General features: G+C 35.6%; 2 protein-coding genes across 5 annotated transcripts; one reads left to right on the forward strand and one right to left on the reverse strand.

Annotated features, from left to right (window-relative positions):
- The first annotated feature begins 248 nt into the window (after positions 1-248).
- On the forward strand, positions 249-6,287 carry LOC140773161 (uncharacterized). Of its 2 annotated transcripts, XM_073115576.1 has the most exons (7): positions 249-399; positions 495-697; positions 1,227-1,299; positions 3,537-3,632; positions 4,369-4,419; positions 4,901-5,269; positions 5,815-6,287. In XM_073115576.1, the coding sequence occupies exons 1-7, from the start codon at positions 328-330 to the stop codon at positions 6,154-6,156; spliced, it is 1,206 nt and encodes a 401-aa protein (XP_072971677.1). In that variant the 5' UTR covers positions 249-327; the 3' UTR covers positions 6,157-6,287. The 2 variants fall into 2 exon arrangements, with proteins under 2 accessions (XP_072971677.1, XP_072971678.1); XM_073115577.1 differs by lacking the exons at positions 3,537-3,632; positions 4,369-4,419 and having other exon boundaries at positions 251-399.
- Positions 6,288-6,382: 95 nt separating this feature from the next.
- On the reverse strand, positions 6,383-10,974 carry LOC140773163 (transcription repressor KAN1-like). 3 transcript variants are annotated; one of them, XM_073115583.1, is made up of 6 exons: positions 10,085-10,974; positions 9,782-9,858; positions 9,239-9,284; positions 8,956-9,091; positions 7,277-7,352; positions 6,383-6,748 (listed from the first exon to the last, which is right to left on the reverse strand). In XM_073115583.1, exons 1-6 carry the CDS (start codon positions 10,731-10,733, stop codon positions 6,644-6,646), a joined length of 1,089 nt encoding a protein of 362 aa, XP_072971684.1. In that variant the 5' UTR covers positions 10,734-10,974; the 3' UTR covers positions 6,383-6,643. The 3 variants fall into 3 exon arrangements, with proteins under 3 accessions (XP_072971684.1, XP_072971685.1, XP_072971683.1); XM_073115584.1 differs by having other exon boundaries at positions 7,277-7,347; positions 8,956-9,100; XM_073115582.1 differs by having other exon boundaries at positions 8,956-9,100.
- Positions 10,975-14,846: the final 3,872 nt, after the last annotated feature.

A 14,846-nucleotide genomic window follows, 5' to 3' on the forward strand; every position in this document is an offset into this window, starting at 1 on the left:
AGAGAAAGAGGAGCAACTGTCAGATATTTTTAATCTTCGAGGAAATAAACTTGTAATTCTTTTTTAAGATTTCTTTTTTCCAGTATGTCACAAGATAATCGAATTCATTATTTTCTAATCGAAAAAAAAAAATCATTAGGATTGAATTAATCTGTACTTGAAGTTGAATAGGAAATGAATTTCTAATAAAGTGAAAAGACAGGTGGCTATCTGCAAAAAAGGAAAATATATAAATATTTTGTCAACGCAGAGGCTTGGAAGTAGCAGAGGAAAAGGGCCAAAAAAACTGATCAGGAATCTTCATCTTGACACGAAACGAGCTACAAAATGGCGGCCATGGCAGCGGCCGATCATCCCCGTATCCTCCTTCACCGTTTCCTCTCCCTCGAACTCTGCAAGGTCTCCTCTCTCTCTCTCTCTCTCTCAAGATTCTTCTTCTTTACCTTCATTTAGAAGCACGCACGTGAAATGTTTGATTTAATGCTTATGAGAAGGAGTTGGAATTCGTCCACCGCAGCTGTTGCTCTGTGGGTTACAGGCCCAGCGTCTTCTCCACCACGCTCTCCCACCTCATTGCCACCAACTGCGCCCACCTCATCCTCCCGTTCCTCCCTATTCGAGAGAGGATCAAAGAGAAGGTCGAGGAGCTCTTCGGTTGCGAATTCGAGCTCTTTGTTGAGTTCACTGGCCTCATCAGGTACGGAACCAAATTCTCGTTCTCCTTATTTTGGCTTTTCTTTTGTTCTTTTAAATGAAAAATTGCGATTTTGCTTGCTAGAGTTGCAATTCTAATGGAATGTTGCGTTATATCTGTACACCATCTGCATTGAACAAAATATATATGTTGAACAAACAGAACTGAGATATGAACCATGCAATACACTACTGAATCTGCTCAATCGAAGTGGACTTTGTTATGCCAAAACACTAGGACGCCATTATTCATTTTATAGCCATAAAGTGTATTTGTATATTGGCATTAAGACATGCTGATTGTAAGCAGTAAAATACTCCTTTATTTAGAGATGAACTGCTGGAAAGAAGCACAAAATATGTTCTTATATTGGCACCATGTGCAACATAAGGTCTGTATTTGGAATTCTTTTCATATAGGTTGTGAATTCATATTAATTTTTTTCTATATATTGCCTATTTGAGATTACTTTAGAGATATATGCTCAGTATAGTCTCTGATATTATGATTAATTACATTTTCTGAAATGTAGTTGGTGTAGAGGAGCATGTATTGGATGGCACCATGATGATAACAGGCCGTACCTTAAACAAAGAGACTTTGCAGTAAGTAACTGAAGTTGGTAAACATTTAATTTGGCTAATGCTTTCATATATGCTCTTCAGCTCATGTTCTGAAGATTTTCACATGATGGTTGGTCAGTCTCTGCTTACAGTCTATTGTGTATATTCTCTTGACCTCATGAACTATCTATCTCCCATGTCATTCTTCTTTATTATTTCGCAAGGATAAAAAATTCCAAGTATAGATTTTTTAATGAACTTGATAACAACCCTTTTTGCAAACTAGATTTGCTAGTTCTTTTTTCATTGTTAGATGATTGCATTTCTGCTCAAAGATATGCACGTATATCACACATATCTCTTTAATTTTAGGTGTCATTGCATCTTTTGCAGAACCACTCATCCAAGTGTACAGCCAACATTTTCTATACAGAGAGAGGCTAGACCTTCCACATTATTTATTGGTTTTTCCCTCCATTTAATTGTTGGAACTCGTTTGTCTCATAAGGCGTCATCCTTTAGTATCTTTAGAAAGAAGTGGTATCTCAGCAATTTTTGAAATACTACGATTTTTATATTTCATTATTATGGTTAAAGATTTTGACTTTCTTTTTTAATATTCAATGAACATCCTTTTGGGTTCTTCATGAATAAGTTCAACCTATGATGAAATTATATTTCATTACAACAACCTTACCTTATAGTAGAGCGGGCTTGTAAGCCAATCCAACAATGGACTCACAGGCCCGTAAACTTGAGAGGAGAAAAAAACTAAAAAATATATATCATGATAAGAAGAATAGAATCTTACCTTATAGTAGGGTTGCGAGTTTATAAGCCAAGCCAACATAGGACTTATAAAGCCGCAATCTTAGGAGGAGGAAAAACCATTGTAAGCTTACCTTATAGTAGAGTTGTGGGCTTCTAGCAAAGCCAACAACGGACTTACAGACCTCCAATCTTATAAGGAAAAAAAGAAGTAAACTACTAGGATTGAGAGCTTGCAAGCTAAGTCAGCAAATGGACTTACAAGTCTACAGCCTTGGAAAAGAAAAATACAAGCTAATAAGGGCACTTGCGGGCTTATAAGCTCGCAAATCACCTCTTATTGTGTAAATATAATGTTGATTACAGGCTTACATTCTTGCAAGCCTGCAATGCCCTCAAAACAGCATGTTTACATGTAAGATATTTAATTTTAAGATTTTTTTAATTTAAAAATTGCTTTAGTTTAATAATACTATTTTTGTACTAACATACTTTAAAGTCAAAGGGTCAAAGGGCATATTGGTCTATTTTTTCTACATATCCTCATTTTCTCTCCAAAATCAACATCTTTTTTACTTTTTCATGTTACATCAAATGTAATCATTACACTTTTAATCTAGTTCACAATCAAACACCACATTTTTTAGTATAGTTCAAACTACCTAAATCATAGTTAACAAATGAGGCTAGCTAGTCCCATTCAACAACTAAACTCAAATCAAACAGACCCATATGTTTTTGGATGTGTCTTCCTGCATTTTTTTCTTCCAAGTGTCGTATTTGTTTCTTGTGTGACATCTTTTTATAGCATCTAAAACGTCAGCAAGTGGTGATTCTTCATCTTGATAATTTTATTTTAAATAGTAGAAATGATTGGCTATGAAGGTAGTATGTCAAATTAATTGGTAGTTATTCAAAAGTAGAATAAAGCCCAAAAGAGAGATTGTGATCATTGCTTTGACCAGTTTTGCTTTCTTGAGATGGCTCCATCACTATTAACTTGATTTTATATGATCTTTTATGTCTGTTTAGTTTCCTTGAAGTTGTGGCTTTGCCAACTAAGGCCAATATGTTTGCCAGTTAGCATCCTAAAAGGTGGAATTAAAGCAGGAAGTAATCTTGCTAGAAGAATTGGAATATTAGCTACAGTAATCTTGCTAGAAGAAATGGAATATTAGCTACATAGTAGTTACTGGCGTTTTAGATAATCAGATTCTATCCCCTTTTTGTTACTGAATTGAAACTAAAGGAAGCAAAGGATCTTATTATTAGCCCGAAAAGTATGGTGGGATTCCTTGCTTTGGATCATATTTTAATATCTCTCTGTTAGCTCGTAGCTACTATATGAGTGGTAAGCAATCAGTGAACATAAAACTGAACCAGAAATTGATTGACAAATCCTTATATTTTATTTTGATCTTTCTGTCTGAGGTGACAGTGTTGTATACGAAAATTGATATTCATTTCCATTATAATTATGCTAACAATTTTTCATTCTTTTTTGAGAAAAGGCAGTATGTTACTTAAATAACCATGGGAAGGATTTCGAAGGTGGAATGTTTCACTTTCAAGATGGCAAACCTTCCTCTGTTTGTCCGGTCGCAGGAGTAAGCATTTTATTGGAAACTACTCTATTTCATCCCATGTTCACAACAGTATTATCCACTTCTGTTTGTTGGACTATGAAATAAGGAAAATTGTGTTTCGTACCTACATATTTACGATATCTTGGTTCACTTCCTACCTTTTCAGTATTTATGTTACAAGACCCCTGTTTTGGATATTTTCTCAGAAAGCTTCTCTCGATTAGGATTAACTCAGCCAATGTTGATGGAGAGGCAATAATTGAAGAGTACTCTGCTAGAATCCAATTAAGTCCAGTTGAAAGTACCACCCTTGTATCTCTCTAAAAGGGAATACGGTTTTTCCAATATTCTGAAGGGTTGTCCTCTGTTAATTAGATAAAGCTAATATTCTAGGTTAGATATTTTTTCTATTTGGGGAATCAAAACATTAATCGTAAGGGAAATTTCTTAATTTAAAAATCTTATTATTTAACCCGGCCAGGCTTACGGTAAGTTCCGTCGGAGTGACTAATTAATTGCAAGGTATTTCTGAGGAAAAGGTCCAAAATAGGGGATCAAACTATAAATATCAAAGTGGCAGGCTGTCAAGGCTGTGAACCATAAAATTATTCGAATCATGAAAAAGTGGGTGAAAAAATGTAATTCTGTAGAATAGGAGTTATGGACCCTCTGGTGCTTGCAATGGAATAACCATTATGGAAGCAATGCTTGTAGTATACAATTTCTTGGACTGTAAGCTCTGTTTTTCTTTTTGCAGGATGCTTTAATTTATACAGCTGACAGTCGCAATATTCATAGTGTAGATGAGGTGACATTTTATTTCTTCAATTTATGAATGGTACTTTTCCTTCTGATATTTTATATATATTCTCCTTGCCACTTTTTTTATGATGCCGATAAGTTTGGAACTCTCTTTCTTTTTGTTCTGGACTTCTTTGTGTTTTTATGTAAAAATTATTCTTAGCTTTACTTTACATCTTTTGCTCATTATGCTTCAGAAGTGTTTTTAGTTGGTAATATACCAATATTTAAAGCTTAGCAATTGTCTCTGAAAAAAAAAGCTTAGGAATATTTTCTGTGTGTTTCTTAAAGTGACCTTGGTTTTCTTATTTTGAGTAATACAAATCCTGCATTTTACTTCTTGATCTTAGTATATTTGTATTTAAGAATCTTCTGAAGTTCTATTTTTTTCTTTTTCTCATAAATAGCCATCAGCAGACATCTACCGAGAGCCTTAAATTGTCACTTGCCAGAGTATATCTCATATGTGATCCAAACTAATTCAACAGGTAATGGATGGCGAAAGACTTACATTGACGCTTTGGTTCACCCGCAATAGTGCTCATGATGAGGATGCGAAACTTATGGCTCTTCTCTCTCAGGCTGCAGAAAACTACAAGTTCGATAAACGCGAGTGCTACCTGCCTTCACCAGCATCTGACAATATGTATTGGTTTTCTCATGATCAATCAGGCTTTGACATTCGTTGTGCCAGAGTTCACCTGCTTGGGTATAGTTTCTGTTCTACCAGTGATGTGAAGTGCACCACATCTGCTTCTTCAAATGATTCTTTGGAACTGCTCAACGAGCCTCTGAGACTTGGTAGAGGAGATGAGATTTTTGTGAAGGAATTTGTGAACAGTTTGCATGCCCTTCAGGTGATTTAACGACTGCACTTGTGTATAGAACTCTTTAATAAGTGCAACAAATGATGTTAATTCCTCCACCTTAGAGAACCTTCTTTCCTATATGACCACTCTAATAGTTTCTTTTTCTTTTTCCCATAATTATCACTCACATGATAAGTTGTAACAACAGACTATTTCACCTTCTAGGACCTTACATTTACAAATAATTGATAAATGCATCAATTGTTTAAGTAATAACCGTCAAAGGGCTGTTTGACTAATTGTGCAAAAGAGAGAGGCTTTAACTGTTTTACCAATATTCCACAAAATCAGTCAATATTGATTTATGGTCACTTGTTGATCTACTTTGCTACGGTGTTTGATGACCTTCCTTTACTATGTCCTGAAATTTCAAGCCTGACCAGTATCTCAGATTCCAATCTTATCTGTCTTAATGTTTTGTTAGTGGAACAGGACACCTATGTGGATTTGTGGGGCTACCTTGCATTGGTTGCTATTTCTTTAACATTCCTGCTGTTACTTCTGTAAGCTTACTGACATGATCCTGCAAACAGGTGCTACAATTCTACTACTGGAAAGCCCCTGAATTGGAAAAATCAAGAAGAGAAACTGCTGGTGACATGGAATCATCACGATCATCTATCCTTAGAAAATCAAGTGACATGGAGCTGAAGTTACCATGCAATCATGAACTTGCTGAGACAATTCTAGGTGCTATCTACTATAAAGAACCTGAAACAATTTTTGATTGGGATGGGTTATCAGCAGCTGTTGCTGGATGGGAAAACTATAGTACTAAATTACGAAGAGATTTGTCAAGTTTCATGCCATATTGGTTATCCAATGAAACTATTTTCTATGTCAATCCCTTGGAGTTGCAAATATGTAAGGAATAACCAATGACTGAGTAGTCTTTTGGTTATTTATTGTACTTGATCCTAGTAACATTGTGTTGAGATCTATAAAAGATGTAGTTCCTTTTACCAGAAGAATAGAAGATGTAGTTCTTCTGACTACTGGTTCTTCTAATCTAGTTGATTTCTATGTTCTTTATTATTATATTTCTTCAATATATTTGCACAGAAAGTTGGACCTTCTGAAGTTAATATAATTATCCATAACCACTCACTAATGGCAATAATCCTGTCACAATTCAGGGGAGCATAATAAGACAAATAAACCTTAACTGTACCCAAAAAAAAAAAAAGAATGAAAAAAAGAAAAGAAGAACAACAAAAGACTTGTCATCAGAGAATTATAATATAATTCTCCAAAGTCTCCTCCCTCCATTCTTTGTATCACAGCCTCGTATTCCTTAATAAGAACCCAAGAAGTCAGTAGCACAAGCCATGCTGAGTTAGCTCTCTCAGCACTGACAGAGTGCTACATACCATGCCAATCTGGCCTTCCCAAGGTGAACTCTAAGGTAGGGACTTTGAGTTCTTGATTAGAACTAGTTGAGTCATTTTGTTGGCAGAGACCATTGTCCTGTATCAAAGCCAAAATAACCCATTACTGTCAATTGACGAGAAACTCAATTATGATTTATTTATTTATCTTTTTGCATATCAGCAGCTACATTTGAAGACTTATAGTGGAGAACCTCCTCTTCTATATGTTCCTTATTTCACTTCTCCTTTTTCTTATATGTTTTCAAAAGAAACGACATCACAGCAGTGAGAATATTCTCAGCAGCCTTTGATCACTGAAATATTCTCCTTTTTTCTACCCTTCCAAAATATAGAAACAACTAAAGATCCTTTTGGTTAGAAACGAAAGAATTAAACTAATAATATTCCTTATGAATAAATTAGAGGTGATCCTTTTCAAATACACTGGGGAGGTTCTCCAAAACTAGTCTAGAAAATGTAGATAACTGATAAGTAGAACATGCTTAACCAATTCTTCAGTTTTAAATTAAGATCTATATCTGCATGCATGCATGCCAGTGGATGAGTTTTTATGCTTATTTGTACATTTCTAGTGAATATAAGGTAAGTTGTTGCAAAAGAGTACCTCAATCTGAGATGAGAATTGTGTTCCTCTTGGCTGATCTATTTCACACGAGTTCGTCCGCAACCAAATGCCTTTGCTAAAATTTACAAGTGTTCTTGTCATCAAAGGTTGAGGAAGTTCTAATAATATGAATCGCAGAATTTCTTACTAAATATTCATAGTTTACTCAATTGAAAAATAACTTACTGTAATACTTCCTAATTCATTTACAATAATAGTTGAACAGGAAGAAGAACATCTTTTATTTTTTCCTCGGAAACATATATATACATATATATATTAATTGAAGTACATATAATGGTAAGCTCATTTGATCATTTCGACAATCTTACGTTAGGTTTGATAAGCTATAGAAGGTATAGTACACCTGATAATTCATTTGAACTAATTATTCTTTTACCAGGATAGCCTGTGTCAATGACCAACAATTATTTCTAAGAACCTAAAGAAGCCTGAATGTTCTTGCGTCACACTTGTCACAATAAATGCAGTAAGGTGCAATTTATTTAATGAACTTAGACATTTACTCATTCATAGTCGTACTTACTACTAATCTTCTGAACGTTTAGCTTAATAAAATAAGCAGCTGGCCACTTCAATCTCTTCCTCAGAAAAGGTAAGAGTAAACATATATCTAACCATGCAAAACCTTGTGAACGAGAACGAAAAAATAATGGAAAGCTGCTATAACCTAATTATTCATTTGCTGAATTATGTCATTCTGACAGTTAAATATCTATCAGCATTTAAGTATGCTACAAGATGTTAGGTTTTAAATACTAAAGAAAATAATTTTGATAAATTCAGTTCAGACAAATATGACTATAGGGCATTAACTATTCATTTCTTATGTTAATTCTAGACCTCTCAAATATGTTTTGCTAAATGTATTAAAGTAGATTTATCTCAAGCATGATCATATTCTGTAATAAACCAATACACAAACATGAGACGCCATGATCCTAACTTGTTAATTTACTTTTACAATATAAAACTTCTACTACAGGAAAGTAAGCTAGGTTTCTTTACAATAGAAAACATAAAAAAACAAAAATTAAGACATACAGTAAGTACCTTTCATCTAATAGTCGCCTACCATATTCTGCTGAGGTTTGAAGATTTTGTGAGGGAAAAAGAAGAACATAATGATAATACTTCACATGTGAGCAAGAAAAGAAGAGATAAGGAGAAAGGAGAGGAGAAAATTATACAATTGTACAAATAAGTACATCAGAGACCATGGAACGAAAAGAACATTAAACTATTTAAAGAACAAAGAAGGACATGGTGCAAGAAAACATCTTATTAAACAAGGCAGTAGAACCAAAAAGAAGAGTGACCTCAGCTCTAGGACAAGGTGTGTATGGCCTTTTTGGGCACATATATGAATGATATCTCGTAAGAAGAGACTGTGCATTAATCTAATTAACAACGACAGTGGAAATAGTATTAGCAAAGCAAGTTGTTGTTTCATCGACTTTTTTGATTTAACTAGTGAGTGTCTTCTTTACTATCTTTAATTGGCTTTTGCTTTAAATCAAACCATGAGATCCCAAAGAAGACAAGGACAGTGAGAAAAGCAAAAGCTGTCATGAAAGCCCTTTGCACTTGACATAATTTTAGTTTGGAAAAGAACGACATTAGGAAAAATGTGTTTAACAAGTACGTTCTCACATTACCTTGACGGATTGTTCCATCTAGTACAAGAACCCTTGTCAAGTAGTTGGATTGATCCTTCTGAGCCTCCTTGCTCCATTAGTCGTCGGAAGCTGAAATCGGCGAGCCTAGAAGTGAAATCTTCTTCACCAGAGCCATCTGATTGCCCTAAGTGTTACGTTGATAGGATAAGTTCATCAAGAGTTGCATATTAATAAGTATTATTTGGAGAGAGATATTTCTAATGGTTTAATTGAAAAAAAAAATCTCAATTTGGTTAGAAGGAAATTAAGCAGCACTAATTACCTGAGGAAGCTGCAGGTTTCTCAGTGGACTTAACAGTTCTATACATCTGCAGAAGTATAGAGGAAAAAAAAAAAAGAACCATGAGAGAGAGAGAGAGAGCAAGAGAAAGAGAGAAGCATAAGAAAGAAAGACCAGAAAGGAGAGTGAGGTGATGTTACTACAGAAAAGCGGAGCGATATAGGAAAGGAAACCAGAAGAGAACTCAACTTCAATCTTAACTTATACTATACTTCTTTGTAAAGTTGTCTCCTTTCTGCTATAATATCTCCATTGCTCGCGAGGTTGATTCTTTGGGTTTGCTTGTTTATAGCTTTGTATTATTGTGAAATGATGGCTACTTTTTCTCTCTCTCCCTCTCTCTCTCCCTCTCTCTCTCTCTCTCTCTCTCGTCCTCTCTCTCTCCCTCTCTCTCTGTCTCTCAGCTAATCTACTATGTAAGCCTCTCTCCGTCTGAAAGAAGAAGACTGATCTAGAGAGAGAGAGAGAGAGAGAGAAGCACCTATTTCAGTTATGATAAAAGAAAGGGAAAACCAGAACAAGTACCTGCAAGTGGCTCTTTACATGGGCAAGAGTAAGATCTTTAACATCCATAAGCTCAAGAACCGACTTTGGTGTAGCCCCTGAACCAAACCAACTCTCACGATCAGCATCCAAAACCAAGTCTATTAGCAAATAATTCTAGATAGAAATATCTAGAAAGAGAGAAAGAGGGAGAGAGAGAGAGAGAGGAGAGAGAGAGAGAGAGAGAGAATAGCCAAGAAGCTAAAGGAGAGATTATCTACTAGTACTCATCTATACACATATATAACATGATCACAGTAGAAGTGGAGGGACGAGGAAGCTCACTCTCATGGCCACCAAGAAGCTCGACAGCTCGGACGAAGCGCGCATGAAGGGTGGTAGTCCACCGCATCCTTGGCGCGCGCATGCTTCTCTTCACCGGGAGCTTCGGCATGAACATGGAGCTCATCAAGCTACTGGAGGCATCCAATGGATCGAATCTACATTGGCTATAGTTGTAGTAGTTATTCCTCATCATATTCTCCATCGACGACCCGTTGAACCTTGTCGGCTGTCCAAACGGCTCCAAAGCCGAAGATAAGCCATAGGATGCGTTGAATGAGCTCCATGAAGGAATCTGATGGTTGAATCCCATCTTGCTATCACTTGAAAGGATGTTGTCATAGACTGGAATCCCTCTTATCATCCTCGTGTTGCCGGATAACGGATCGATACCGCTGCGGTGGCACCGATCATGAGAAGGCGGCGGCGGATATTGTTGCCACCTCCATGAGCTTTCTATCTCAGAAGTGGTGGTGGTATGGCTTGAGAGGGAGAGTTCTGTGCAAGCTTGGGATGGTTCTAGGGTTTCGACGCGCCTATAAGGATCACGGCTGTTATCCCTCGCCGCCGTCGTCGTCCTCGATGAGACATCCCCGTTCGGGGGGCTAATGTTTAACGAGAGGTCAGGCGACGGCATTGAGCTGGTTTCCATGGAGATCTCAAAGAATGGATATGGACAGGTAGGTATTGGAGTGAAGGATATGAAGTTCTTCTTCTTCTTTCTTCTTCTTCTTGCTAGTTTATGTCTTGTTGTTTGATGTAAGGAGAGAACTTTTCCACCTGACTTTTAGACAAAGAGTAGTGTGAATGACAATTAGTGGATGAGGAACCAAAGGAAGGGAAAGAGGGAGAGCATTTGGAGAGTCTCCTTTGGTAGACTATTACATGTGAAAATGACAGAGAGAGAGAGAGAGAGAGAGAGAGAGAGAGAGTTGTAGTCAAAACAATAAAGAGTTAGGAGGTTGTAGGGCTAAGAATTAGTATCTATTGAAAAGAAAGAGTAACAACTAAGATACAACAATACATGGGAGAGAATATAAGTGAACAGCTTCACACTCTGCCAAGAGGGATCTTTTTAGGTGGGCTAAGATATGCACCAATAACATCTTGTTCGTACGTATTACAACAACTACTACTACTACTACTATTCTTTTTCCCCCTCATTTCTTTCTCGCAAGCATGAATTAATGTTAGGCTGGCAAATCCCTTTGATATTTCCATCCACATGGAAAGTATAATTAACCTTGAAGGTTTCTCCTGGTATGTTAATGGCACCACCTCTTCAACATGAACATTGTTCACCATATATCATACGTGTGAAAAATATTATGTCACAAATAAAAAAATAAAAAAAATCTCTCATGGATTGCTTCCTGATGATATCTCGCATCATCTTAATTGCTCCTCAGAGCTTACAGGTGGGACTCTTTTCCTTTCAACTCCTCACAACAAACTGAGGGTACTCCATCACTGTCTGGTCACATAATCACATTAGGAATATAATTTAACACTGTAACTCCAGAGAAGTCGATAAAGAACAAATTCCTTTCACTAAAAGCATCCAATTCTCGCTCAGAATTAAACCTCGCTGTACATTGAGAGTGATGGCTATATAAGTAGACATGAATAAAACATGATAATATAAATACACATTGTTATTCTGTTATCTAACATTGATCTTTATCTTTTGAGATGCCTAATGGATTATAGACCGTTAGCAGCCTTGGTGAGGTTTTGTCTCAATACATAGCCTCAGTTTGACTTATTGCCATATATATTATCATACCAGAACTACTCAATAAGTAGTAGCCAATTGAGGCTTACAAAGGAATACATCATGATAACTAAGATTACATTATATCTTTAAAAATGTGATCACAAGTAAAAAAATAAAAATAAAAATTTATCAAAAATATCCTACTTCTTTCCACCACTACACATATCCCTCATTTAATTTTAAAATCTAGTTGTCCATTTATTTTTTACCCTTGATCTAAAAAAAAAATCTAGTAATTAAGGAGCACTTTAAGGAGAATAAGAATGCAGAAGCCGAACGATAAATATCCAAAATATTTCATAACGAAGGTAGAAAGTACGGTACTTTTTATAAATTTTCCCAAATAAAATGATAATTTTGCTCCACACTGAGGGCTTTTATTTTCTTAATTAGCATAAACAAAGTGCCCTGCATTTATACTGTTAAACCCTAATCTGACACAAAGAAGCATTTCCTTAATTAATTTGGTCAAAGCCTTCTCCTATGGCTATCTATTTATACATGGATGTAAACCAACCCAATCCAAAAAGCAAGGAATCTCAAACACTTCGGCCTTTAACGACATAAAGAGCTTTGCATGAAATGATGCAGTCTTGTAGCTTTTATAGCCCTCGTTTTCCCACCGACCTCCTCTCCCTTCGAATCCCTTCTCTTCCTTACTAAAGTGGATGTCACGAACACTGGGTTTTTGACCGAACTAACCCTCTCATAAACTTTATTTACTCAAAATGATTGCACCTCAAACTTAATATCAAAATAGGTATGCTTTATTATAACCGTCACTAAAATATTAATAAATACTCAACAATTCAGCGTCTTACTTTTTTAGAAGCATCTTACCTTTTAGGAAAATTTGCATATAACATTTTATTTTTTAATAAAATTATGGTTTATGTCTTATATTTTACAAATTGAATCTCATTATTTAATGAATATGTATAAAAAACACCGTGAGTTATATTTGATTAAAGATATTTTATTTTTAAAATAACTAAAATGCTCTTAGTATAAGTTATGTTAGGTTTATTTTAGTTGGGTTCAGTTTAATTAGTATAGGTTGGGTAAATGTAACTTGGCTGACGGTATTTTTATAATCTTTTTAGTAACGTTAATTTTAACCCAAAAGTTTGGTTAAGTTTAACTAACATATATAATAGCATAGTATTTTTTGCATATATTTCTTAAATTATAGGTTTTAATTTGCAAATATTAATTTTGTTAAAAGGTATGCTTATCAAGATAAATTAGACTAAATTTAAAACTAAAATTTAGAGGAGCTATCATTTTTGTTTTAATAATTCCGAGCACATTTTGCTGCGAGAATGACCGAGTCATTTCAACTCAGTAATCTTTTACATATCTTCACAACGACATATTTTGTGACTAAAATAGATAATCGGGAATAAAATTTAAATTAAGCTTCAATCAAAATTATTTTATTCAACGTTTTACTGATATCTTTTAAACTCTTCATGGTATTGCATTCCTACTTAGGATAAAGTTTTCCTGACAGCTTAGTAAAATAGATCTATTAAGAAATTGAATTTAGGTGCGGTCTATTTTCGTGAATAAAGCCAGTAAGAGATCTAATTTGGTCCCCCCCACACCCCCACACACACACACACACACACACACAAAAATAAAAATAAATAAATTAAAAAAAAATAAAAAAAACTCCACAAATGGTTGCCTTTTTCCAGCGTTTTAATGCTATCGAACCCTGCACGGATTCTTGCCGCTGGAGAAAGAGAAATATACCACGTGGCTTGGCCAAAGGACGTCTGACTGCTACTACTAGCCTACATACCATCCTATGTATTCCTTTCCATTTATCCCTTGCATGCATGCATATATATATATATATATATATATATATATATATATATATATATATATATGCCATCATTAATTTATACAAGTGGCTTTCATTGGCAGTGGATTCTCTACATCCCTGGCTGTAGCATATCTATTTTACATTCTGCTCATGACTATGAGATTTATATAACAAATAAGAGCACTAGACTAGACTACTACTGTACTGCAATAGGTTATATATACATGTGTGTGTGTGTTGAAAGAAACATTCCTTGGCCACGTTTATGTAGTTTAACATCCTATCTGATGAGACATTAATGATCCGGATTTATGTCAGTAGAAAGGAAGAAACACCAAAAGCAAGACACTAATGATCATGGCAGCTATAGATAGATCAATGATGATATCTTATTGTAGCATGCAATATGTGTGCTAAGACGAACAGAGGTCGTCCGTCATGCATGCATGCTTGCTTTCATCACCAGCACTTTGCTATCCAAATCTAACACTTTACTTAATTATGTCGATTGCAGCTGGATAAATCTTTCTTTCACTTTTCTTAAAGAGAAAAAAGAAAGAAAGAAAGAAAGAAAGAAAGAAATATATATGTTCACCACGCACGGTAGACAACATCTAATCTGGCACGCTGTAAATTAAACACCTTTTCCCCTAAAACTTGAAACCATATATGGCAACGCTGATGATGATGATGATGATGATAATAAAGTAGAGAGACAAGTTGTAGTTGTTTTTCGTTGCCATCCGTGAAGGAAATGATGGAATGTAAGAAGAGTCTTCTCCTCTCATCCCCAACGAGAGAACGCCTCGTAAACGACGAACGAACCTTTGGTCATGTAATGGAACGTAAAGAGTTGGTGGAAAGCATCAATGCTGATCAAAAGACTGCTCCCTATCCTCATATCCCACGTGCAAAGTTCTGCTGCTGTTTTGTACAGCGGAAGGGCTTACGGATAGGGCTGCAATTGGCCAGGGGTATGTAAGACATCAGATAGGCCAATGAGGAGGTGGCATCTGGCCTAGTTAATGGAGTGCTCCATGCAAACAGTGACTGACTGAAAGAGAGAGATGAGGGTGGTGGAGAAGCTACTAGATTCGCAGGAGGGCACGTGAGAGGTGGATATTGGCACATGAACTATATCATCTTTTTAGTAC

The sequence above is a fragment of the Typha angustifolia genome, chromosome 13, assembly GCF_048772165.1.
Source record: "Typha angustifolia cultivar Huaian chromosome 13, ASM4877216v1, whole genome shotgun sequence".
Taxonomy (NCBI): Eukaryota; Viridiplantae; Streptophyta; class Magnoliopsida; order Poales; family Typhaceae; genus Typha; species Typha angustifolia.

Excerpts from the sequence above, each read along its gene's own strand:
- LOC140773161 (XM_073115576.1), top strand. The coding sequence starts at position 328 with ATGGCGGCCATGGCAGCGGCCGATCATCCCCGTATCCTCCTTCACCGT. Across the intron at positions 698-1,226 it reads GAGTTCACTGGCCTCATCAG|TTGGTGTAGAGGAGCATGTA; the intron begins GTACGGAACCAA and ends TCTGAAATGTAG. Across the intron at positions 3,633-4,368 it reads CTGTTTGTCCGGTCGCAGGA|GATGCTTTAATTTATACAGC; the intron begins GTAAGCATTTTA and ends TTCTTTTTGCAG.
- LOC140773163 (XM_073115582.1), bottom strand. The coding sequence starts at position 10,733 with ATGGAAACCAGCTCAATGCCGTCGCCTGACCTCTCGTTAAACATTAGC. Across the intron at positions 9,859-10,084 it reads GCTTCTTGGTGGCCATGAGA|GGGCTACACCAAAGTCGGTT; the intron begins GTGAGCTTCCTC and ends GGTTTGGTTCAG. Across the intron at positions 6,749-7,276 it reads AATTCTCATCTCAGATTGAG|GACAATGGTCTCTGCCAACA; the intron begins GTACTCTTTTGC and ends GCTTTGATACAG.